At 41.1% G+C, this 24,338-nt stretch overlaps 1 protein-coding gene across 1 annotated transcript in view; it reads left to right on the forward strand.

Moving 5' to 3' along the window:
* LOC124038693 (putative tyrosine-protein phosphatase auxilin) overlaps nucleotides 1-24,338 on the forward strand; it is a 70,917-nt gene that overhangs the window by 25,394 nt on the left and 21,185 nt on the right. The window contains exons 3-8 of the mRNA XM_046354779.1: nucleotides 2,960-3,009; nucleotides 7,368-7,516; nucleotides 18,121-18,243; nucleotides 19,464-19,597; nucleotides 20,314-20,508; nucleotides 20,706-20,823. Of these exons, the coding sequence (XP_046210735.1) occupies nucleotides 2,960-3,009; nucleotides 7,368-7,516; nucleotides 18,121-18,243; nucleotides 19,464-19,597; nucleotides 20,314-20,508; nucleotides 20,706-20,823 (769 nt within the window). The remainder of the gene's footprint in view (nucleotides 1-2,959; nucleotides 3,010-7,367; nucleotides 7,517-18,120; nucleotides 18,244-19,463; nucleotides 19,598-20,313; nucleotides 20,509-20,705; nucleotides 20,824-24,338) is intronic.

Genomic DNA, 24,338 nt, shown 5'->3' on the forward strand with positions numbered 1-24,338 from the left:
GGCCTTCCTCTGACACCGCCTGGTATAGAGGTCCTGGATGGTAGGAAGCTTGGCCCTAGTGATGTACTGGGCCGTACGCACTACCCTCTGTAGTGCCTTGCAGCCGGAGGCCGAGCTATTGACATACCAGGCAGTGATGCAACCTGTCAGGATGCTCTCGAAGGTGCAGCTGCAAAACCTTCTGATGATCTGAAGGCCCATGCCAAATCTTTTCAGTCTCCTGAGGGGGAATAGGTTTTGTCGTGCCCTCTTCATGACTGTTTTGGTGTGCTTGGACCGTTAGTTCGTTGGTGATGTGGACGCCAAGGAACTTGAAGCTCTCAATCTGCTCCACTATGGTCCTGTCAATGAGAATGGGGCGTGCTCGGTCCTCCTTTTCCTGTAGTCCACAATCATCTCCTTTGTCTTGATCACATTGAGGGAGAGGTTGCTGTTCTTGCACTACACGGTCAGGTCCCTGACGTCCTCCCTATAGGCTCTCTCATCGTTGTCGGTGATCAGGCCTATCACTTTTGTGTCATCGGCGAACTTAATAATGGTGTTGGAGTCATGCCTGGCCATGCAGTCATGAGTGAACAGGAAGTACAGGAGAGGACTGAGCATGCACCCCTGAGGGCCCCCGTGTTGAGGATCAGCGTGGCAGATGTGTTGTTACCTACCCTTACCACCTGGGGGTGTCCCGTCAAGATATCCAGGATCCAGTTGCAGAGGGAGGTGTTTAGTCCCAGGATCCTTAGCTTAGTGATGAGCTTTGAGGGCACTATGGTGCTGAACTCTGAGCTGTAGTCAATGAATAGCATTTTCACATAGGTGTTCCTTTTGTCCTGGTGGGAAAGGGCAATATAGAGTGCAATAGAGATTGTATCATCTGTGGATCTGTTGGGGCAGTATGCAAATTGGAGTGGGTCTAGGGTTTCTGGGATAATTGTGTTGATGTGAGCCATGACCAGCCTTTCAAAGCATTTCATGGCTACAGACGTTAGTGCTTTGGGTCAGTAGACAATTAGGCAGGTTACCTTAGTGTTCTTGGGCACAGGGATTATGGTGGTCTGCTTGAAACATGTTGGTATTACAGACTCAGACAGGAAGAGGTTGAAAATGTCAGTGAAGACACTTGCCAGTTGGTCAGCGCATGCTCAGAGTACACATCCTGGTAATCCGTCTGGCCCTGCGGCCTTGTGAATGTTGACCTGTCTAAAGGTCTTACTCACGTCGGCTGCGGAGAGCGTGATCACACAGTCATCCAGAACAGCTGATGCTCGCATGCATGTTTCAGTGTTACTTGCCTTGAAGCGAGCAAAGAAGTTATTCAGTTTGTCTGGTAGACCCGTGTCACTAGGCAGCTCTTGGCTGTGCTTCCATTTGTAGTCTGTAATAGTTTAAAAGCCTTGCCACGTCCGACAAGCGTCGGAACCGGTGTAGTACGATTTGATCTTAGTCCTGTATTAATGCTTTGCCTGTTTGATGGTTCGTCGGAGGGCATAGTGGAATCTTATAAGCTTCCGGGTTAGAGTCCTGCTCCTTAAAAGCAGCAGCTCTACCCTATAGCTCAGTGTGAATTTTGCCTGTAATACATGGCTTCTGGTTGGGGTATGTGCGTACAGTCACTGTGGGGACGACGTCTTCGATGCACTTATTGTTGAAGCCAGTGACTTATGTGGTGTACTCCTCAATGCTATCGGAAAAATCCCAGAAAATATTCCAGTCTGTGCTAACAAAACAGTTCTGTAGTTTAACATCTGCTTCATCTGATCAATGTTTTATAGACCGAATCACTGTTGCTTCCTGCTTACATTTTTGCTTGTAAGCAGGAATCAGGAGGATATAATTATGGTCAGATTAGCCAAATGGAGGGTGAGGGAGAGCTTTGTACACATCTCTGTGTGTGAAGTAAAGTTGGTCTAGAGTTTTTTTCCCCTCTGGTTTCACATTTAACATGCATGGCGGTATACAGCTCATTGAGTGTGTGAGTGTGGTTCCAGCATCGGTCTGTGGTGGCTACGTAAAATGCAGATGAAAACTCTAGGTAGATAGTGTGGTCTACAGCTTATCATGAGATACTCTACCTCAGGCGAGAAAAATCAAAAGATTTTTGGTGCACAATATCTAATTGTGCACCAACTGTTGTTTAGAAATATGCATTGCCCCCCGCCTCATTTCTTACCAGAGGATGTTGTTCTATCCGATACAGTGTATAACCCACCAGCTGTATGTTATTAATGTTGTCGTTCTGCCATGACTCTGTGAAACACAAGATATTACAGTTTTTATTGTCCTGATGGTAGGATATACGTGTTTCACTTCGTCCCATTTATTTTCCAGAGATTGAACGTTAGCTAGCAGTATGGATGGCAAAGGCAGATTAGCCACTCGTCGCCTGATCCTCAAAATAAGTTACAAACAATGCGAAAAAACAAACAAAATAGCACGGTTGGCCGTGGTTTACCAGTGTCTTGTTGATTATTGTTCCCATGTTCGTTGGTGGTGTGAGTACCTATGCGTTCGTGCAGCTGTTATGCTGCGTGCTTTATATATTGTGTATTATGGGTATCGTCCCATGTCGTTCAACCAGGTTTACCCTCGCTCTTTTGTTTGGGTACAGTCCTGTGTTTTTGTATACGTGTTTGTTTTGGGTGTATTAAAAATCTCTATTGTGTATTCCTGCGCCTGTCTCCAAATACTTTATACCAGCGAGACGACTAGGCTACAGGCCCAAAGGATCCCCCCCCCCCCCCCCACAAAGGACCCCCCCCCCCCTCCCCACAGACCCCTGTCTGTGTATGTTCACTTCAGCAGCTTGCTACAATGTGTCTGGATCATTCAAATACAAATTAGACAGAAACAATCACGTCTTTAAAAAACTGTAGACAAATCTCAGTGATCAATGCAGCATCATATACCTTTAAGAATCTGAATGATTCATATTCTATGAATTGAGAAAATGTTATTTCTGTTGCAGGTACACAAAAGGAGAGCTGGACATTGCCTACATCACATCACGAATCATAGGTGAGTACACATTATTGTCAAATCATACTGTAAGTTCTAGATCAACTGTATGAAATGGAATGAAAGGAAAGGGCGTGTTCCTGTGTATGAATTCCGTCAGCTGTGTTAATTTACTGCATGGGTGCCTGCGGTGTTGGGCTGTTAGCTAGCTTTAGCACCATTCCATTCATGAAGCGTACCAGACTCTCGTCTTCTTCTAACTGGCATTGGCTTTTCTCTCTAGCTAAAAGGACATCCATCGTTCTCTAACGGTAGCTTGATTTGATCATTATGGAGGGTAGTATTGAAGGGTAGTATTGAAGCCTGTATTTGGGCTTAACAGGTTTCTTCTCCACCCAATTGTTAGACTTCTAGATCTCTCAGTCTCTAGCCTCCTGTAAACTTTGCCTCACTCCCTCCCTACACAACATCTATTGTAAATCTATAGGTGACAGAGGGTGAGATTTCAACAAGAGAGGGTTTGCTCTTGGTTTTTCGGGCCTAGGAGAGCTTTTAGGGTTGGTTGGGATGGGGTTAGGGTGATATTAGGGATACACAAAAGTATGTGGACTCCTGCTCGTCGAACATCTCATTCCAAAACCATGGGCATGAATATGGAGTTGGTCCCTCCTTTGCTGCAATATCAACCTCCACTCTTAGGGAAGACTTTCCACTAGATGTTAGAACATTTCTGCAGGGACTTGCATCTATTCAACCACAAGGGTATAAGTGAGGTTGGGCATCGACGTTGTGCGATTAGACCTGGCTTGCAGTCGGCGTTCCAATTTATCCCTAAGGTGTTCGATGGGGTTGAGGTTAGGGCTCTGTGCAGGCCAATCAAGTTCTTCCACACTGATCTCGACAAGCCATTTTTGTATGGATATCTCTTTGTGCACGGTGACATTGTCATGCTGAAACAGGAAAGGGCCTTCCCCAAACTGTTACCTCGAAGTTGGAAGCGCACAATCGTCTAGAATGTCATTGTATGCTGTAGCATTAAGATTTCCCTTCAACAGCCCCAGACCATTATTCCTCCTTCACCAAACTTTACAGTTGGCACTATGCATTCGGGCAGGTAGCGTTCTCCTGGCATCCGCCAAAACCAGATTCGTCCATTGGACTGCCAGATGGTGAAGCGTGATTCATCACTCTAGAGGACGCATTTCCACTGCTCCAGAGCCCAATGGCGGCGAGCTTTACACCACCCCAGCCAACGCTTGGCATTGCGCATGGTGATCTTAGGTTTATGTGTGGCTATGGAAGTCCATTTCATGAAGCTCCCGACAAACAGATATTGTGTTGACTTTGCTTCCATAGGCAGTTTGGAACTCGGTATTGAGTGTTGCAATCGAGGACAGACGATTAGCGCTTCAGCACTCGCGGTCCTGTTCTATGAGCTTGTGTGGCCTACCACTTCACGGCTGAGCCGTTGTTGCTCTTCGACGTTTCCACTTCACAATAACAGCACTTACAGTTGACCGGGGCAGCTCTAGCAGGGCAGAAATTTTACGAACTGACTTGTTGGAAAGGTGGCTTTCTATGACGGTGTCATGTTAAAAGTCACTGAGCTCTTCAGTACCGGCCATTTTACTGCTAATGTTTGTCTATGTAGATTGCTTGGCTGTGTGCTCGAATTTATACACGTGTCAGCAAAGGGTGTGGCTGAAATAGCCAAGTCCACTAATTTGAAGGTGTGTCCACATACTTTTGTCCATGTAGTGTATATGCTAACACATACAAGCGCACACAAACACACACACATCCATACACACATGCAACGCACGCTGCATGTAACAGCAGTCTGTCCTCCAGATGATGAGGACACAGCCACTCAAATTAAATTAAATAAAATGTTATTCGTCACCTGCTTTTATGCTTACTTATGGACCCTTCCCAACAATGCAGAGGGAAAATAATTGAAATAATAGAAAAATAACACAATGAATAAACAACGGATAACTTGGCTATATACACGGGGTTCCAGTATCGAGTCCTTGTGCAGGGGTACGAGGTAATTGAGGTAGATATGTACATATACGTAAGTAGGGATAAAGTGACAAGGCAACATTATAGATGATTAACAGTAGTTGCTGCGACCCAAAAAGGGTGAAAGCAGATAGTCCGGGTAGCTATTTGGTTAACTATTTGGTTAACTATTTGGTTAACTTCTTAACTAACTCTTTAACAGTCTTATGGTTCTGGGGGTAGAAGCTGTTCAGGGTCCTGTTGGTTCCAGACTTGGTGCATTGATACCTCTTGCCGTGCGGTAGCAGAGAGAACAGTCTATGACTTGGGTGGCTGGAGTCTTTTGACAATTTGAAGGGCCTTCCTCTGACACCTGAGGGCCCCTATCTCCTAATGCATAGTGTGTCACCTTAGATCCCTCTTACTGAACACTCATTTATGGGTGCGTTCGTAAATTCAACTCGAGTGTCAGAATGCGCTCCGGCCCGTGAATTCAGAGCTCCATTTTTTTTTATGGGCCTAATAATAAAGACGTCATTTACCGGTAAAAATGAATTGCCATTTTATGTGGCATGAACAGTCATGATGCTTTCATCTGATTGGCTAACAAATCACTTCAAAAAGGCTACCTGTGCCCGTTTGTCCACTCCAATGAATCCAAACTGCATGTACACTCGTCTATTTCCATTCATCAAATGACACATCTATTTACCAAACACCAAAAAGTTAATGACATTCGACATTAATTGATGCATCTTGCTGACAAATGGACCTCTATTTGTAACCTGAAATGGGGCTGAAACTGTCCCGAGTAAAACGGGATGGTCACCCTAACACACACGGTCAATTTACTAGTCCAGGCTACAATGTGTAGGCCTATTACCATGAACTTCAAATTGGCCTACCGGCAGCCAGTGATGTAGTGGTGGGTTACCTCTGATAAGTAAAATGTTTTGAAAAAAGATGGTAAACTGCATTTAGTTGCGCTTTACCCTCCGCTAGGCTTACACCACTGCTGGCAGCGTAACCTCTCAGCCGAGGCAATTTTACACACATGAACACACGCAGAACAGGCAGCCTACATTCAATATGATATAAGAGTTGAATACAAACATGTTTACACCCTCGTTCATGAGTTGTCCATAATTCACGAGTTAATGCTTGGAGTCTTCTCAGATGGCCTGACATAAAACACTACCTGACTTTCCTTACATGAATGACATTTATGACGGTGTTATTTGTCATTATTAAGCTTTTAACAATTGAATTAGAACTTAAACCCTGTAAAAAAAAATCCTGGATATTGGAGATCTCTGAAAATGCACTGTAAGTGTAACTATGCCTTCATAACATTTCATTGTGTTTCACTGTGAAAACAGTCCTCACGGGCACACAAATCAAATAATGTAGGCCTATGCCGTTGCAAAATCGATTGCTTCTAACTGAAAGAGTCAACTATAGGCCTACTGTCATTCATGTTGGATGGTTTCGATGCTCCGTTGGTGTCTAGTGATATCGGCGACCATCATCCTCTGATCCAGGAAAGAAAACAAATATTGATAGAAAATAATGAAGCTAAATAAATGGTCTACTTCTGGCCACGGACGACACAGAGAACACCAATACCCCGGCGCACATGAAAAACAAAGCAATGAGCGCTCTAAACAACCGACGGACAAAAGCAAACAATGATCAAATCAACAGACAAATCGAATGCATTGGAAGAAAGGCTCTTTAAAAAAAATCACGGACATATGGTAAAATGGCGAAAATGAAATACAAAGGAAAAGTGTTTAAAGGAGCTCAGCTGAGGCCCCACTCACTGAGTGGACCATGCCGTAGACAGGGAGACGGTTTATGTAGCCAACTAGAAACAAATGGTTTAAACTATGACAGAGAGGTGGGGGTGTTTGTTTCATTTGGAAGCTTTTATTTTCATATTTACCACTGTAAAACATATTTACCACAGCATTCTAAACAAATAGAAAAATTTGCCTTATTTAGAGACCCTACCCAAGTTTGACTTTTGTTGCATTTAGGGGGAGCTAACATCTCACTCAGCTGACCCCCCCCCCCCCCATTGCTGCTCTGTAATTCACACCCTGCCTATGGTTAAATTACTTTCAACCCACTTTTAACCAGATGAATGTAACTTTAACTACATAAACCACATACAGTACAAGACTCTCATCTTTTAAATGATTAGTATGATTCCCTGCCTGGTTTGTGTTGGTAAACCCCTGTGGCCACAGGTCCATCACCCTGAAGGCGTTTCCATACTGCACAGTGCAGGTGGAATGAAAGTGGAACCCCTTGACTGTGTGTAATAATAGTACTGGACTGTATATCCTGGCATGCCTCATCATCACCTCTATGGTCATTGAACATATGTCTCCCTCTCTGTCCCCTGCCAGTGATGTCATATCCTGCGGAGGCGTTGCAGATCGGCAACCAGAACCATGTGGAGGACATCCGCTCTTTCCTGGACTCACGGCACGCTGACCACTACACCGTCTTCAACCTGTCACAGCGCAACTATCGCGGCGCCAAGTTCTCCAACCGGGTGAGACAGATATACACTGAGTTTACCAAACATGAGAACACCTTCCTAATACCTTCCCTAACACCTCCCCCCTTTTGCCCTCAGAACAGCCTCAATTTGTCAGTGTCGAAGCGTCCCACAGGGATGCTGGCCCATGTTGACTCCAATGCTTCCCACAGTTGTGTCAAGTTGTCTGGATGTCCTTTGGATGGTGGGGCATTCTTGATACACATGAGAAACTGTTGAGCGTGGAAAACCCCAGCAGTGTTGCAGCTCTTGACACAAACCGCTGCGCCAGCCACCTGCTACCCCGTTCAAAGGCACTTCAATGTTTTGTCTTGCCCATCCACTCTCTGAATGCCACACACACACAATCCATGTCTCAATTGCCCCAAGGCTTAGAAATCTTTCTTTAACCTGTCTCCTCCCCTTCATCTACACCGATTGAAGTGGATTTTACAAGTGACATCAATAAGGGATCATAGCTTTCACCTGGATTCACCTGGTTGATCGATGTCATGGAAAGAGCATGTCTATTTTCTACATAGTAGAATAATAGTGAAGACATCAACTATGAAATAACACATGGAATTATGGAGTAACAACCAAAAAAGTGTGAAACAAATCTAAATATATTTTAGATTTTAGATTCTTCAAAGTAGCCACCCTCTGCCTTGATGACAGCTTTACACTCTCACTCTTCACCTGGAATGCTTTTCCAACAGTCTCGAAGGAGTTCCCACATATGCTGAGCACTTGTTGGCTGCTTTTCCTTCACTCTGCTGTCCAACCCATACCAAACCATCTCAATTGGGTTGAGGTCTGGTGATTGGTGACTCTCCTTGGTCAAATAGCCCTTACGCAGCCTGGAGGTGTGTTGGGTCATTGTCCTGTTGAAAAACAAATGATAGTCCCACTAAGCGTAAACCAGATGGAATGGCGTATCGCTGCAGAATGCTGATTAAGTGTGCCTTGGATTCTAAATAAATCACAGACAGTGTCACCAGCAAAGCACCATCACACCTCCTCCTCCTCCATGCTTCACGGTGGGAACAAACATGCAGAGATAATCCGTTCACCTACTCCGCGTCTCACAAATTTACGGCGGTTGGAACCAAAAATCTCACATTTGGACTCAGAACAAAAGGACAGATTTCCACCGGTCTAATGTCCATTGCTTGTGTTTTTTGGCCCAAGCAAGTCTCTTCTTCTTATTGGTGTCCTTTAGTAGTGGTTTCTTTGCAGCAATTTGACCATGAAGGCCTGATTCACGCACTCCTCTGAGGAGTTGATGTTGAGATATGTCTGTTACTTGAAATCTGTGAAGCATTTATTTGGGCTGCAATTTCTGAAGCTGGTAACTCTAATGAACTTCTCCTCTGCAGCAGAGGTAACTCTGGGTCTTCCTTTCCTGTGGTGATCAACTACAGTATACAGTTGAAGTTGGAAGTTTACATACACTTAGGGTGGAGTCATTAAAACTAGTTTTTCAACCACTCCACAAATATCTTGTTAACAAACTATAGTTTTGGCAAGTCGGTTAGGGCATCTACTTAGTGCATGACACAAGTAATTTTTCCAACAATTGTTTACAGACAGATTATTTCACTTATAATTCACTCTATCACAATTCCTGTGGGTCAGACGTTTACATACACTAAGTTGACTGTGCCTTTAAACAGCTTGGAAAATTCCAGAAAATGATGTCATGGCTTTAGAAGCTTCTGATAGGCTAATTGACATAATTTGAGTCAATTGGAGGTGTACGTGTGGATGTATTTCAAGGCCTACGGTCAAACTCAGTGCCTCTTTGCTTGACATCATGGGACAATCAAAAGAAATCAGCCAAGACCTCAGGAAAAAAATGGTCTGGTTCATCCTTGGAAGCAATTTCCAAATGCCTGAAGGTACCATGTTTATCTGTATAAACAATAATACGCAATTATAAACACCATGGGACAACGCAGCCGTCATACCACTCAGTATGGAGACGCGTTCTGTCTCCTAGAGATGAACGTACTTTGGTGCGAAAAGTGCAAATCAATTCAAGAACAACATCAAAGGACCTTGTGAAGATGCTGGAGGAAACAGGTACAAAAGTATCAATATCCACAGTAAAACGAGTCCTATATCAACATAACTTGAAAGGCCGCTCAGCAAGGAAGAAGCCACTGCTCCAAAACCGCCATAAAAAAGCCAGATCGTACCTTTTGGAGAAATGTCCTCTGGTCTGATGAAACAAAAATATAACTGTTTGGCCATAATGACCATCGTTATGTTGGGAGGGAAAGGGGGAGGCTTGCAAGCCGAAGAACACCATCCCAACCTTGAAGCACAACAGGGGTGGCAGCATCATGTTGTGGGGGTGCTTTGCTGCAGGAGGGTCTGGTGCACTACACTAAATAGATGGCATCATGAGGAAAGAAAATTATGTGGATATATTGAAGCAACATTTCAAGACATCAGTCAGGAAATTGAAGCTTGGTCGAAAATGGGGCTTCCAAATGAACAATGACCCCAAGCATTCTCCCAAAGTTGTGGCAAAATGGCGTATGGACAACCAAATCAAGGTATTGGAGTGGCCATCACAAAGCCCTGACCTAGATTTACATTTACATTTAAGTCATTTACCTATAGACAATTTGTGGGCAGAACTGAGAAAGCGTGTGCGAGCAAGGAGGCCTACAAACCTGACTCAGTTACACCAGCTCGGTCAGGAGGAATGGGCCAAAATTCACCCAACGTATTGTGGGAATCTTGTGGAAGGCTACCCCGTATGCTACCAAATACTAATTGGGTGTATGTAAGCTTCTGACCCACTGGGAATGTGATGAAATACATAAAAGCTGAAATAAATAGTTCTCTCTACTATAATAGTTCTCTCTACTATAGTTCTCTCTACTATTATTCTAATTATTTCCCATTCTTAAAAAAAAGTAGTGATCCTAACTGACCTAAGACATTTTAATAGGATTAAATGTCAGGAATTGTGAAAAACTGAGTTTAAATGTATTTGGCTTAGCTGTATGTAAACTTCCGACTTCAACTGTATGTGTATTTATATATATTGTGCTATCCTCTTTCACAGTTTCCTATGCTATGTCAATAATATTATGTAACAAGTTTGAGAGAGAGAGAGAGTGAGAAAAGTCTACCCAGGCCTACCAAGATCAACACACAGCGATACACATGGGAGACTGCCTCAGTTCAGACATACATTTTTTTTCTTCTATCTGGTGCAAGCAATGTTTTATAGTACATTACCCATAGGCACTCAGCATTGTTTCACGTCAAACATGTTACATAATATTATTGACATAGAATCCTCACTGGAAACTGTAGAAGGAGACAATGCATAGAACTAGATCAGGATGAAAGACTGAACCTGGAAAGTTTGTCTCACAGTGAGGCAGAAATGAAGTTGTCTAAATAGGACTCCAATGACTCCTAGATCAGGAGCCGTGTCCACAAAGCGTCTCGGAGTTGAGAATAGTGCTTAGAATGAGTGGTTAGAGCGTTGGACTAGTAATCATAAGGCTGGAAGATCAATTCCCCGAGCTGACAAGGTAAAAAATCTGTCGTTCTGCCCCTGAACAAGACAGTTTAACCCACTGTTCCTAGGCCGTCATTGAAAATAATGAATTTGTTCTTAACTGACTTGCCGACTTACATTTAAAAAGAATAGAGACATTTCACGCCTACTCTTATGGGTCAAAATGAAAGCTCTGCACGAAGCCTCTTTAGTCATAAGAGTCCTACCTTGTCTACATATATTTAGGAGACTCCATGAGCTGTCCTAACTAGTTACCAGCAGACGTTTTGATAATCGAAAAAGGTAGCAGGTCAGTGATTCATGCAGCATAGACAAACAATTGCTTTGCAGTTGTTTACATGTTTGTTGTTGATATTTCTATATAATCAACCCGTAAGTAATCTATATATCTATTTCTATATAATCAACCCGTAAGTAATCTATATTTCTATATATATCTATATATCTATTTCTATATAATCAACCCGTAAGTAATCTATATTTCTATATATATCTATATATCTATTTCTATATAATCAACCCGTAAGTAATCTATATTTCTATATATATCTATATATCTATTTCCATATAATCAACCCGTAAGTAATCTATATTTCTATATATATCTATATATCTATTTCTATATAATCAACCCGTAAGTAATCTATATTTCTATATATATCTATATATCTATTTCTATATAATCAACCCGTAAGTAATCTATATTTCTATATATATCTATATATCTATTTCCATATAATCAACCCGTAAGTAATCTATATTTCTATATATATCTATATATCTATTTCCATATAATCAACCCGTAAGTAATCTATATTTCTATATATATCTATATATCTATTTCCATATAATCAACCCGTAAGTAATCTATATTTCTATATATATCTATATATCTATTTCTATATAATCAACCCGTAAGTAATCTATATTTCTATATATATCTATATATCTATTTCTATATAATCAACCCGTAAGTAATCTATATTTCTATATATATATCTATATATCTATTTCCATATAATCAACCCGTAAGTAATCTATATTTCTATATATATCTATATATCTATTTCCATATAATCAACCCGTAAGTAATCTATATTTCTATATATATCTATATATCTATTTCCATATAATCAACCCGTAAGTAATCTATATTTCTATATATATCTATATATCTATTTCCATATAATCAACCCGTAAGTAATCTATATTTCTATATATATCTATATATCTATTTCTATATAATCAACCCGTAAGTAATCTATATTTCTATATATATCTATATATCTATTTCTATATAATCAACCCGTAAGTAATCTATATTTCTATATATATCTATATATCTATTTCCATATAATCAACCCGTAAGTAATCTATATTTCTATATATATATCTATATATCTATTTCCATATAATCAACCCGTAAGTAATCTATATTTCTATATATATCTATATATCTATTTCTATATAATCAACCCGTAAGTAATCTATATTTCTATATATATTTCTATATATCTATTTCCATATAATCAACCCGTAAGTAATCTATATTTCTATATATATCTATATATCTATTTCCATATAATCAACCCGTAAGTAATCTATATTTCTATATATATCTATATATCTATTTCTATATAATCAACCCGTAAGTAATCTATATTTCTATATATATATATCTATATATCTATTTCCATATAATCAACCCGTAAGTAATCTATATTTCTATATATATCTATATATCTATTTCTATATAATCAACCCGTAAGTAATCTATATTTCTATATATATCTATATATCTATTTCCATATAATCAACCCGTAAGTAATCTATATTTCTATATATATCTATATATCTATTTCCATATAATCAACCCGTAAGTAATCTATATTTCTATATATATCTATATATCTATTTCTATATAATCAACCCGTAAGTAATCTATATTTCTATATATATCTATATATCTATTTCCATATAATCAACCCGTAAGTAATCTATATTTCTATATATATCTCTATATCTATTTCCATATAATCAACCCGTAAGTAATCTATATTTCTATATATATCTATATATCTATTTCCATATAATCAACCCGTAAGTAATCTATATTTCTATATATATCTATATATCTATTTCTATATAATCAACCCGTAAGTAATCTATATTTCTATATATATCTATATATCTATTTCCATATAATCAACCCGTAAGTAATCTATATTTCTATATATATCTATATATCTATTTCTATATAATCAACCCGTAAGTAATCTATATTTCTATATATATCTATATATCTATTTCTATATAATCAACCCGTAAGTAATCTATATTTCTATATATATCTATATATCTATTTCCATATAATCAACCCGTAAGTAATCTATATTTCTATATATATCTATATATCTATTTCCATATAATCAACCCGTAAGTAATCTATATTTCTATATATATCTATATATCTATTTCTATATAATCAACCCGTAAGTAATCTATATTTCTATATATATCTATATATCTATTTCCATATAATCAACCCGTAAGTAATCTATATTTCTATATATATCTATATATCTATTTCCATATAATCAACCCGTAAGTAATCTATATTTCTATATATATCTATATATCTATTTCTATATAATCAACCCGTAAGTAATCTATATTTCTATATATATCTATATATCTATTTCCATATAATCAACCCGTAAGTAATCTATATTTCTATATATATCTATATATCTATTTCCATATAATCAACCCGTAAGTAATCTATATTTCTATATATATCTATATATCTATTTCCATATAATCAACCCGTAAGTAATCTATATTTCTATATATATCTATATATCTATTTCCATATAATCAACCCGTAAGTAATCTATATTTCTATATATATCTATATATCTATTTCCATATAATCAACCCGTAAGTAATCTATATTTCTATATATATCTATATATCTATTTCTATATAATCAACCCGTAAGTAATCTATATTTCTATATATATCTATATATCTATTTCCATATAATCAACCCGTAAGTAATCTATATTTCTATATATATCTATATATCTATTTCCATATAATCAACCCGTAAGTAATCTATATTTCTATATATATCTATATATCTATTTCCATATAATCAACCCGTAAGTAATCTATATTTCTATATATATCTATATATCTATTTCCATATAATCAACCCGTAAGTAATCTATATTTCTATATATATCTATATATCTATTTCTATATAATCAACCCGTAAGTAATCTATATTTCTATATATATCTATATATCTATTTCCATATAATCAACCCGTAAGTAATCTATATTTCTATATATATCTATATATCTATTTCCATATAATCAACCCGTAAGTAATCTCGACCTACATGCCACAGTAGCTCTTGCGCTTTTGACAATGATTTCTCTAGGCCGAATTCACATTACATGCCTAAATACTAACCACTACGCTAACAAATAGTCGCATATTTTTATTTCGATTATTTCATTATCATATTATTTCAAGTTATTCCTTTGGAGCGCAATATCACGTTGTTAAAAATATATGTTAACTTTGATTGTGTTCGGTGAAAATTATAGACCTTTAAAAAAAGATATGCAACATTATCGGCAAGCGACTTGATGCCTACTGTGCCAAAGTGATTTAGTTGTTGAACGGGAGGGATGAGTGTGTTGATATAACAATAATATCATCAAAATTCAATGATTTCAAACGTTTTCTCATTACAACCGTTTATGTTGTCTGGCGATGCGTCATCGCGATTGGTTATTCCCCATCATTTGCAACAATGTAAATGTGAGTTTTTTTTACTATCTTTCCTTTGAGTTGCCTCAAACTGTTGTGATTTCCAGCTGAGATAAACTTGTATGAGTTGATTTTACTTCTGGCTCAGAGTTTGTCTAGATTCCTAGCACCTTTTCTGAGATGCTTTGTGGATTTGGGCCCTGGTCCCCACTTTAGCTTCTTTACTTTTCAGTGATGTTATGCTTGGATTCTATCTAGCTAGATCACTCCATCCAGTTATGGGTCAACGAGGCACCAGTCTTCAACCATCATCTCCCCTCTCTCATTATGCAGGCAGGCAGGCAGGCAGGCAGGCAGGCAGGCAGGCAGGCAGGCAGGCAGGCACTCACACACACACACACACACACACACACACACACACACACACACACACACACACACACACACACACACACACACACACACACACACACACACACACACACACACACTCACACTCACACTCACACTCACACTCACACTCACACTCACACTCACACTCACACACTCACACACATACAAGACAAAATAAAACTCCTGGCTCAAAGTAGGTTTTAAGATAATGTCAAAGGTCAAACAGAGCTGTTTTTATCTCAATATCAAATCATCTCTGGGTAACAATTAAGTAACTTACTGTGATTGTTTTCAATTAAAATGGTTAAAACAAGAAACAAAAATAGCTTCTTAGCAAAGAGCAATTTCTCAAAACAACAATTTAGCTCTTACTGTCTGGGAGTGGTCTGAGTGGGGAGGGGTAAAACTGAAGACTAGCTGTTATTGGCAGAGAGGTTTGGAACTCTCTCTCTTATTGGTCTATTAACTAATTTATCGCATGATATCACCACGGAAGGCCAAAACTCCATCCCAACAAAGGATGATATTTCAGGTGGTTTTTTGAAACAACTCTTACACTAAAAGGACGTTATCAGCATTTTCATAGTATTATTATAACCTCATAGTGTGGAAATATATATAAAACATAGAACAATCAAGTTTTTGACATCAGGGGGCCTTTAAAACACTCCCTAGACAAACTGAGTTTTTCTAAGATGGTAATCTTGACAGTTTAAGGTACTGCAAAGGAAAGAATGTGATGACACTCATTGACATTGTTGCAAATGATGGGGAATAACCAATCGCAATGAGGCATCGCCAGCTGTGAACTCTATAGCACGCTTCAGACAACCACGGTGAATGTGGCTGTACATCAACTGTTGCGATGTTAAAACATTTGATATCATTTCCTCCTGACACGATCACTTTGCCTACTCTTAATTATTGGCTAACATGTTGGCATGCATAACCTTTTTGTGGTTGTTAAAAGGAATTTTTGACAACTGAATGTTGACAATATTACCATTACTCCTGTTTGACAACTCTAAATCGCTTTGGCACAGTACATCAAGTCACTTGCTGATAATGTTGCATACAACGTTGTGTACAACATTTGAAAGGTCTATCATTTTCATCGAACCCAATCAAAGTTAACATAAGCCTTCAGTTGCCCAACTAATCTATTTTAACAATGTGATGTTTCACTCCAAAAGGATAACTTGAAATAACATGCTGTGGGTAATTAAATAATCAAAAGAAAAACTTGTTTATTTATTAGCGTAGTGGTTATTATTTAGGCATATCATGTGAAATCATTGAAATAGGCCTCATGTTAAACCATTGAAATAGGTCTCCTGTGAAATCATTGAAATAGGCTTCATGTGAAATCATTGAAATAGGTTTCATGTGAAATAGGCTTCATGTGAAATCATTGAAATAGGCTTCATGTTAAATCATTGAAATAGGCCTCATGTGAAATAGGCCTCGTGAAATCATTGAAATAGGCTTCATGTGAAATCATTGAAATAGGCTTCATGTGAAATCATTGAAATAGGTATCATGTGAAATCATTGAAATAGGCCTCATGTGAAATCATTGAAATAGGCCTCATGTGAAATAGGCCTCATGTGAAATAGGCCTCATGTGAAATCATTGAAATAGGTCTCCTGTGAAATCATTGAAATAGGCCTCATGTGAAATAGGCCTCATGTGAAATAGGCCTCATGTGAAATCATTGAAATAGGCCTCATGTGAAATCATTGAAATAGGCCTCATGTGAAATCATTGAAATAGGCCTCATGTGAAATCATTGAAATAGGCCTCATGTGAAATCATTGAAATAGGCCTCATGTGAAATCATTGAAATAGGCCTCATGTGAAATCATTGAAATAGGCTTCATGTGAAATCATTGAAATAGGTCTCCTGTGAAATCATGTGAAATCCTTAGCTGCTACATAAATTAATGATAGATACCCATTGATTCTTGAAGAGTATAATTTATAAAATGCCTAATGGGCTTATTAGTTCAATTGTCGTAGCCCATCAGAACCCATAGCATTAGCTTGTTTGACTCCAATGTTTGTGAACCATGTAAATGGGAACAAACATTGTATAGCCTCAAAACATAGTTTAATTCTATATATTTGATACTGTGTCATTGGCATTCATACCCCGGTCTATGAATTCAAGAGGGATTACATTTCTCCACTTCAGTTTTTTTGTTTGTTACCAAAACAAAGGTGGGGAGCGTTTGTTGTTTTAATGAAGGATTGTAACTTTCAAGTCTAAAGTCACAACTGTCCTCCTGAGCTCAGACTCTGCTCATTCACTGGTACAATGCAGCTGAAATGACTGTGCAGTCTGCAGTCTCCTCTGCTCATGCAGATATTAGTGTATTGGGGGAAAGTGTGAATTCAAAATGGCTCTCTTTCTCCTTTCTCTCTCTCTGGTAATGTCATTGTAATTACGTGACTCATCGTGGTAACTCGTGATTTGTGCACATGTTGCTGCCACCGCAAGGGTGTCACAGATAATCTCTATTTCTCTCTCTCTGTCTCTCGCTCTCTCTCTCCACCCCCTTCTCTCCCCACTCTTCACTCTTTCTTGACAACCCCTTCTCTCCTCCCCCTCTCTCTCCATCCCCTTCTCTTTCTCGACAACCCCTTCTCTCCTCCCCCTCTCTCTCCATCCCCTTCTCTTTCTCGACAACCCCTTCTCTCCTCCCCCTCTCTCTCCATCCCCTTCTCTTTCTTGACAACCCCTTCTCTCCTCCCCCTCTCTCTCCATCCCCTTCTCTTTCTCGACAACCCCTTCTCTCCTCCCTCTCTCTCTCCATCCCCTTCTCTCCCCACTCTTTCTCGACAACCCCTTCTCTCCTCCCTCTCTCTCTCCCCCTTTCTCTCCCCCCCCTCCAGGTCTCGGAGTGTAACTGGCCGCCCCGCCAGGCTCCCAGCCTGCACAATCTGTTTGCGGTGTGTAAGAACATGCACAACTGGCTCAAACAGAACCCCAAGAATGTGTGTGTCATCACCTGCTCGGTAAGACCCAGAGTTGTTATTCAGATTCACTTTCATCTTCTTCACTTGGTCCTCTGTTCCTCTTCCCTTGCTTGAACGCCATTCCTTTCTCTCCACTTCCCTACCTCCATCTCCTCCACCCTCCTCCTTCCCCTCTTCTTGTCGCCTCTGTTCTGAGGATCATAATTCAATTCAATACAATTCAAGGCGCCTTATTGGCATCGGAAAACATATGTTAACATTGCCAAAGCAAGTGAAGTAGACAATATACAAAAGTGAATCTCATTCACGCTCCGTCCTCACTTCTTTCTTGTTTACACACCATTCCTCTCTCTCTCTCTCTCCCCATCTCTTCCTTCCGTCTCCTCATCCTCCTCCTTCTATTGTTTCCTCCCTCCCGTCCTGGGTTTGTCCTGGGTTTGTCCTGGGTTTGTCCTGGGTTATCGGGACTGCCTGAGGTCCAAGGGAAACACAGCTTGGAGTGCTCAGGCTGCTGTTTCTGTTTCAGCTTCAGTTCCCACTGAGTTCACTGGCACCGCAGACCTTTAGCAAAGACAGATGAGCTTTGTATTCAAGAGAGAAAAGAACTATTGTGGACTGCAGCAGAATGCAATGACAACAACCTGATTGTCCATTTGCTGCAGCAAAATAATTATGGGTGGAGAAAGTATACATATTTAGTGGTGCGCTGTACATATTTGACTTAAGTACTGCAGTACACTATGCCTCTGGAATGGAATGCTTTCCACCGTGCTGTATGTGATTTTATTGTGCTTGGTTTATCGGTGTCGAGCAGTCACTTTGAGGATTTATGAGAGTTGTTCAATATCTCTTCCTAAAACTTGAATGTTGCGTTGAAGCAAGAATGCTGGATGTATTTATAACTCTGGATATATTCATTAAACAAAAAGAGACAGGAAATATATTTACATACCGTCTGTTTACGAACACTCACAGTGGCAGCAGATACGTGATGAACTCTGTGTGTGGAGTCCCTTTTTAGTGCTAGTGGAGGAATAAGTAGACGTGGGGCTGAAAACACAGATACCGTCGTCCCAACTCCTTGTCACTCATTGTCAAGAGTGATAGCAAAAACAGATCAGGGATCAGTCTACAGATATTGGCCATGCACAGGAAACATGGAACGGCCCTCCTAGTTTCTAGGAATCCTGCATTGAGTTGTGTGAAGTGATCCACTGCAACTCTTTTTCATCTATTGCTCTCTCACTCACCCTCTTCAGGATGGGCGTGCTCCCTCGGGTGTGCTGGTCTGTGCCATGTTCTGCTTTTGCCACCTCTTCAGCAACCCAGTGCCCGCCATGCAGCTACTCAGCGCCAAGAGACCCGGCTCAGGCCTCTGGCCCTCGCACCGGAGGTAGGGCAACAGAGAGTGTGTGTGTGTGTGTGTGTGTGTGTGTGTGTGTGTGTGTGTGTGTGTGTGTGTGTGTGTGTGTGTGTGTGTGTGTGTGTGTGTGTGTGTGTGTGTGTGTGTGTGTGTGTGTGTGTGTGTGTGTGTGTGTGTGTGTGTGTGCCTGTGTGTGAAAACACACGATTAGTGAAGTAAAATAAAATGAGACACTGTAAACAGTCTTCTCCTCCCCGACTTTGAGTTTGGTCATGTTTAGATGGATGAACATAAAAACCTCCTTCCTCCTCCCCCTCCATTGCTCTCCTAAATCCTTTACGAGCCTATTTAATTTCCGATTGGCTGAGTCGCCGCGACACACACACCCCTCCTTGGTGACCTAACACCCACACAGCTGCTTCTCAATAACAAAGACTCCTTCATCCTTCAGTGCAAAAAGAGAGAGGCTGGTGTATAAGGACAGTGGAAACCAAGCATCATCTTTGTTGGGGATTTGACGTTGTGTTTTGACGCTGGGAATGCTTTCTATGCAAGAACATCCGCACATAGGAGCGATTTCAAGTATAAAACTTTAAGATGGATAGCTTTGTGATTTTCGAGCACAAAAATGATCTTATCCCCCTGTATTAATGTACATAGACAATGTTTGTTTATAGGCCGTACTCAGTGCTCAGGGGAGGTTCATGTGTGTGACCTTGAAAACTCTTTCTCTCGCACTTCTCCAGGTACATAGGCTATGTGTGCAGTATGGTATCAGAGAAGCCCTCCCTGCCCCACTCAAAGCCCCTGGTGGTCAAGGCGGTCACCATGAGTCCAGTACCCTGCTTCAACAAACAACGCATCGGCTGCAGACCTTTCTGTGAGGTCCTCATAGGGGAGACTAAGATCTTCTCTACAGCACAGGACTATGAGAGGATGCGGTAGGCACAGATGCAGACACAGATAAAGACAGACGGACACACAGAGACCTGGGTTGTCACCTGATTTGTGTTAATCCTGGATCCTCATGACTGGATTATCTAGTGCACTGAGTCGGAGACACACACACACACACCATCTCTGACTACCTCTCTCTTTTTCTCTGTCTGTCTCTCTCTCACTCACCCCTTTTTCTCAGAGAGCACAGGGTCCAGGATGGGAAGGTGATCTTCCCTCTCGGTGTGAATGTCCAGGGTGATGTGGTCATCGCTGTCTATCATATGAGAAACACCATAGGAGGACGACTGCAGGCCAAGGTACAGTATAAGGCCTAGCACGCTAACAACACTGACACACTGTTTGCCTGAGGCTGATGCCACACAAGCTCTTGTACACCTGCATACACACACACACTCGCATTCAAACGCACAGATGTGCACACACAAGGACACACACACACATACGCACATGTAAATAGTGCCACATACACACAGAAATGCATACAGTTGGCCTTACTGTTTCGGTTGTTGTTATCCTTGATGGCTTTTGTTTTTGCATAGTTGTTTTCCTTCGCTTTTCTCACTTTTCTTGTTGGTTATCACCCGCATTGGGTGGGTGGTGGTTTTGGTTGGGTTGAATGGGTGATGGGTGGTGGTTTTGGTTGGGTTGAATGGGGGTGGTGGTTTTGGTTGGGTTGAATGGGTGGTGGGTGGTGGTTTTGGTTGAATGGGGGTGGTGGTTTTGGTTGAATGGGGATGGTGGTTTTGGTTGGGTTGAATGGGTGATGGGTGGTGGTTTTGGTTGGGTTGAATGGGGATGGTGGTTTTGGTTGGGTTGAATGGGGATGGTGGTTTTGGTTGGGTTGCATGGGGATGGTGGTTTTGGTTGGGTTGAATGGGGATGGTGGTTTTGGTTGGGTTGAATGGGTGGTGGGTGGTGGTTTTGGTTGGGTTGAATGGGGATGGTGGTTTTGGTTGGGTTGAATGGGTGGTGGGTGGTGGTTTTGGTTGGGTTGAATGGGGATGGTGGTTTTGGTTGGGTTGAATGGGGATGGTGGTTTTGGTTGGGTTGAATGGGGTGGTGGTTTTGGTTGGGTTGAATGGGGATGGTGGTTTTGGTTGGGTTGAATGGGTGGTGGGTGGTGGTTTTGGTTGGGTTGAATGGGTGGTGGGTGGTGGGTGGTGGTGTGGTTGAATGGGGGTGGTGGTTTTGGTTGAATGGGGATGGTGGTTTTGGTTGGGTTGAATGGGTGGTGGGTGGTGGTTTTGGTTGGGTTGAATGGGGATGGTGGTTTTGGTTGGGTTGAATGGGTGGTGGGTGGTGGTTTTGGTTGGGTTGAATGGGGATGGTGGTTTTGGTTGGGTTGAATGGGGATGGTGGTTTTGGTTGGGTTGAATGGGTGGTGGGTGGTGGTTTTGGTTGGGTTGAATGGGTGGTGGGTGGTGGTTTTGGTTGGGTTGAATGGGGATGGTGGTTTTGGTTGGGTTGAATGGGGATGGTGGCTTTGGTTGGGTTAAATGGGGGTGGTGGTTTTGGTTGGATTGAATGGGGATGGTGGTTTTGGTTGGGTTGAATGGGTGGTGGGTGGTGGTTTTGGTTGGGTTGAATGGGTGGTGGGTGGTGGGTGGTGGTTTTGGTTGAATGGGGATGGTGGTTTTGGTTGGGTTGAATGGGTGGTGGGTGGTGGTTTTGGTTGGGTTGAATGGGGATGGTGGTTTTGGTTGGGTTGAATGGGGATGGTGGTTTTGGTTGGGTTGAATGGGTGGTGGGTGGTGGTTTTGGTTGGGTTGAATGGGGATGGTGGTTTTGGTTGGGTTGAATGGGGATGGTGGTTTTGGTTGGGTTGAATGGGGATGGTGGTTTTGGTTGGGTTGAATGGGTGGTGGGTGGTGGTTTTGGTTGGGTTGAATGGGGATGGTGGTTTTGGTTGGGTTGAATGGGTGGTGGGTGGTGGTTTTGGTTGGGTTGAATGGGGATGGTGGTTTTGGTTGGGTTGAATGGGTGGTGGGTGGTGGTTTTGGTTGGGTTGAATGGGGATGGTGGTTTTGGTTGGGTTGAATGGGGATGGTGGTTTTGGTTGGGTTGAATGGGGATGGTGGTTTTGGTTGGGTTAAATGGGGGTGGTGGTTTTGGTTGGATTGAATGGGGATGGTGGTTTTGGTTGGGTTGAATGGGTGGTGGGTGGTGGTTTTGGATGGTTGGTAGCCTGGCGGTGGGGGCTTGGGCTGGTGGACAAGAGGTCACTGGTTCGGTTCCTCAATTCGACTGGGTGGGGGATCTGTCCTTGTGCCCTTGGGCGGGGTGCTTGACCCTGGTTGCTCCTGTGGGTCGCTCTGGATGGGAGTGTCTGCTGGATGACTGAATGTTATATAATGTTGTGCGGCTTCAATACAGATAGATTGTATGTTTTAAATATATATACAGTTGATTCTGAAGTTTACAAACACTTAGGTTAGAGTCATTAAAACTCGTTTTTCAATCTATCCACACATTTCTTGTTAACAAACTATAGTTTTGGCAAGTCGGTTAGGACATCTACTTTGTGCATGACACAAGTAATTTTTCCAACAACAGATTATATAACCTGAAAGGCCGCTCAGCAAGGAAGAAGCCACTGCTCCAAAATCGCCATAAAAAAGCTAGACTACGGTTTGCAACTGCACATGGGGACAAAGACTGTACTTTTTGGAGAAATGTCCTCTGGTCTGATGAAACTGTTTGGCCGTAACGACCATCGTTATGTTTGGAGGAAAAAGATGCAGAGAGGAGAGAACAGGGATAGACAGACACATAGTTGACAGGCTACAGAAGAGGCTACGCTAATGCAAGGAGATTGGAATGACAAGTGGACTACACGTCTCAAATGTTCAGAAAGTTAAGCTTACGTAGCAAGAATCTTATTGACTAAAATGATTAAAATGATACAGTACTGCTGAAGTAGGCTAGCTGGCAGTGGCTGCGTTGTTGACTTTGTAGGCTAGCTGGCAGTGGCTGCGTTGTTGACACTACACTAATCAAGTTGTTCCGTTGAGTGTAATAGTTTCTACAGTGCTGCTATTCGGGGGCTAGCTGGCTAGCTAGCAGTGTTGATTACGTTACATTGCGTTAAAAGAACGACAACAATTATCTTTGATACACAGACGGCTATGTAGCTAGCTATGTAGCTAGCTACGATCAAACAAATCAAACCGTTGTGCTGTAATGAAATGAAATGAAAAATGTGATACTACCTGTGGAGCGAAGCGGAATGCGACCCGGTTGTTGAGTGCGGAAGTTCTATTCAGTAGACGTTGGCTAGCTGTTGGCTAGCTAGCAGTGTCTCCTACGTTAAGGACGACAAATAGCTGGCTAGCTAACCTCAGTAAATTAAGATAATTACTCTAAGACTACACGCTCTAAACTACACAATTATCTTGGATACGAAGACAGCAAAGACAACTATGTAGCTAGCTAACACTACACTAATCACGTCGTTCAGTTGAGTGTAATAGTTTCTACAGTGCTGCAATTCGGTAGACGGTGGACGTATGCTAGCTGGCTAGCTGCTGGGCAGATAGCAGTGTAGACTACGTTAGGACGACGAAATACAAGTTGCAATAGAAGTACTGTTTCACTATGTTGTCCTCTTTCTTTTCCTTTTTCTTCTGTCCTTCTTTTGTCCTTATTTTGTCTTCCTTTCTTCTGTTAACTAGATATTTTTTGTTGTTATTCTTTGTAAGCTAGCTAGAATTCTTCCAGGAGAGTCCCTAGCAACTGCTTAGCAACAAGTAAACAATTCTGCTAGCAATTCAGCTAGCTAAGATAACTGTACAATTTTATGAAAAATAGTTAA

Source organism: Oncorhynchus gorbuscha, linkage group LG06 (assembly GCF_021184085.1).
Source record: "Oncorhynchus gorbuscha isolate QuinsamMale2020 ecotype Even-year linkage group LG06, OgorEven_v1.0, whole genome shotgun sequence".
In the NCBI taxonomy this organism is placed as follows: Eukaryota; Metazoa; Chordata; class Actinopteri; order Salmoniformes; family Salmonidae; genus Oncorhynchus; species Oncorhynchus gorbuscha.